The sequence below is a fragment of the Morone saxatilis genome, unplaced genomic scaffold, assembly GCF_004916995.1.
Source record: "Morone saxatilis isolate NCDOM2014 unplaced genomic scaffold, NCSU_SB_2.0 Contig1, whole genome shotgun sequence".
Taxonomy (NCBI): domain Eukaryota; kingdom Metazoa; phylum Chordata; class Actinopteri; family Moronidae; genus Morone; species Morone saxatilis.
Window position 1 is genome coordinate 19,179,878 of NW_023339651.1, and position 1,090 is coordinate 19,180,967.

Below are 1,090 nucleotides of genomic sequence, written 5' to 3' on the forward strand. Positions count from 1 at the left end.
AGCAACAGAACAGCAACAGAACAGAATATTCTCATATTGTGCCTCTTATTGTGCGTGTGCACTGTACTCCTTGTACTACTTTCCCTGATGCTGCTGTGTCTGACTCAAATTTCTCCTTCGGGGATCAATAGAGCAACATCTTAATCAGTTCAACAAAATAATAAAATAAAAAGCTGACTGGATGAGTTGTTAATGTCCACTCAGGGTTCATTCACTCACTCATTGAGCCCTTTTCATTCAACAGTGTCCCCGCTGCTGTGGACAACCTCTGAAAACTGATTGGGCAGTGTGAACTGTCCCTTTAATGTCCCTCAGTGTGGACGTTGTGCTCAGTGCTGTTTGTGCTGTTTGTTCTGTTTGGCAGGCGGTAGCCGAGAGGAACCCCAAAGTGTCTGTGAGCTCGTCAGCCTCCAGTGCCTCGTCCAACGCCTCCCTGCCAGCAGCCGCCAGCAGCTCCTCCCCTCCAGAGGTACGCCACATGTTCACTGCACGGAAACACTCCCAGATACACCAGTACAGGACAAACACTGACAGTGTGCATGTAGCTGGAAACAGTTCATGGAAAAGTCTTTATCCTCACAATTCACTTAACAATGAGCAATACAAACAGAATAACACTACATTCAATTAAGACTAGAATAGACAATAATAATAACAATAATAGTAATAATAATAATAAGCAGAAATACAATGATACATAATCCAGGTCTGCTGGAGCAGTGTGATACCTCACGTCTCCTCTGAAATATCTCTGAATGTTGGACACAGTGAAAGACTTCAGAGTGCGTTAAGCTGAGTTTGGGTTGCTCCATCCGAGTTTCCCGGTGAGAGGAAACCCATTTCACTTCGAGCTGCAACTAACAATTATTTCAATGACTGATTCATCGTTTGCTCAAAAACGTCAGAAAATAATGAAGAATGTGTCGGCACAATGTGAAAGCCAGTTGAGACGCTGCAGCTAGTGAATGTGGCATATTTGCATATTATTCATTATTATCTGTCAGTTAACCACTGAACAGACTTCCAGCTCTAACCTCAGTGAAGAGGGTGTAACGATGTGATGCAGGAGACCCTTTAGGAGGAGGGGGAT

General features: G+C 43.9%; 1 protein-coding gene across 1 annotated transcript in view; it reads left to right on the plus strand.

The window, feature by feature from the left end:
* LOC118334286 (Na(+)/H(+) exchange regulatory cofactor NHE-RF1-like) overlaps window positions 1-1,090 on the plus strand; it is a 30,460-nt gene that overhangs the window by 28,091 nt on the left and 1,279 nt on the right. The window contains 1 exon segment of the mRNA XM_035670136.1: window positions 294-469. Coding sequence (XP_035526029.1) covers window positions 294-469 — 176 coding nt within the window.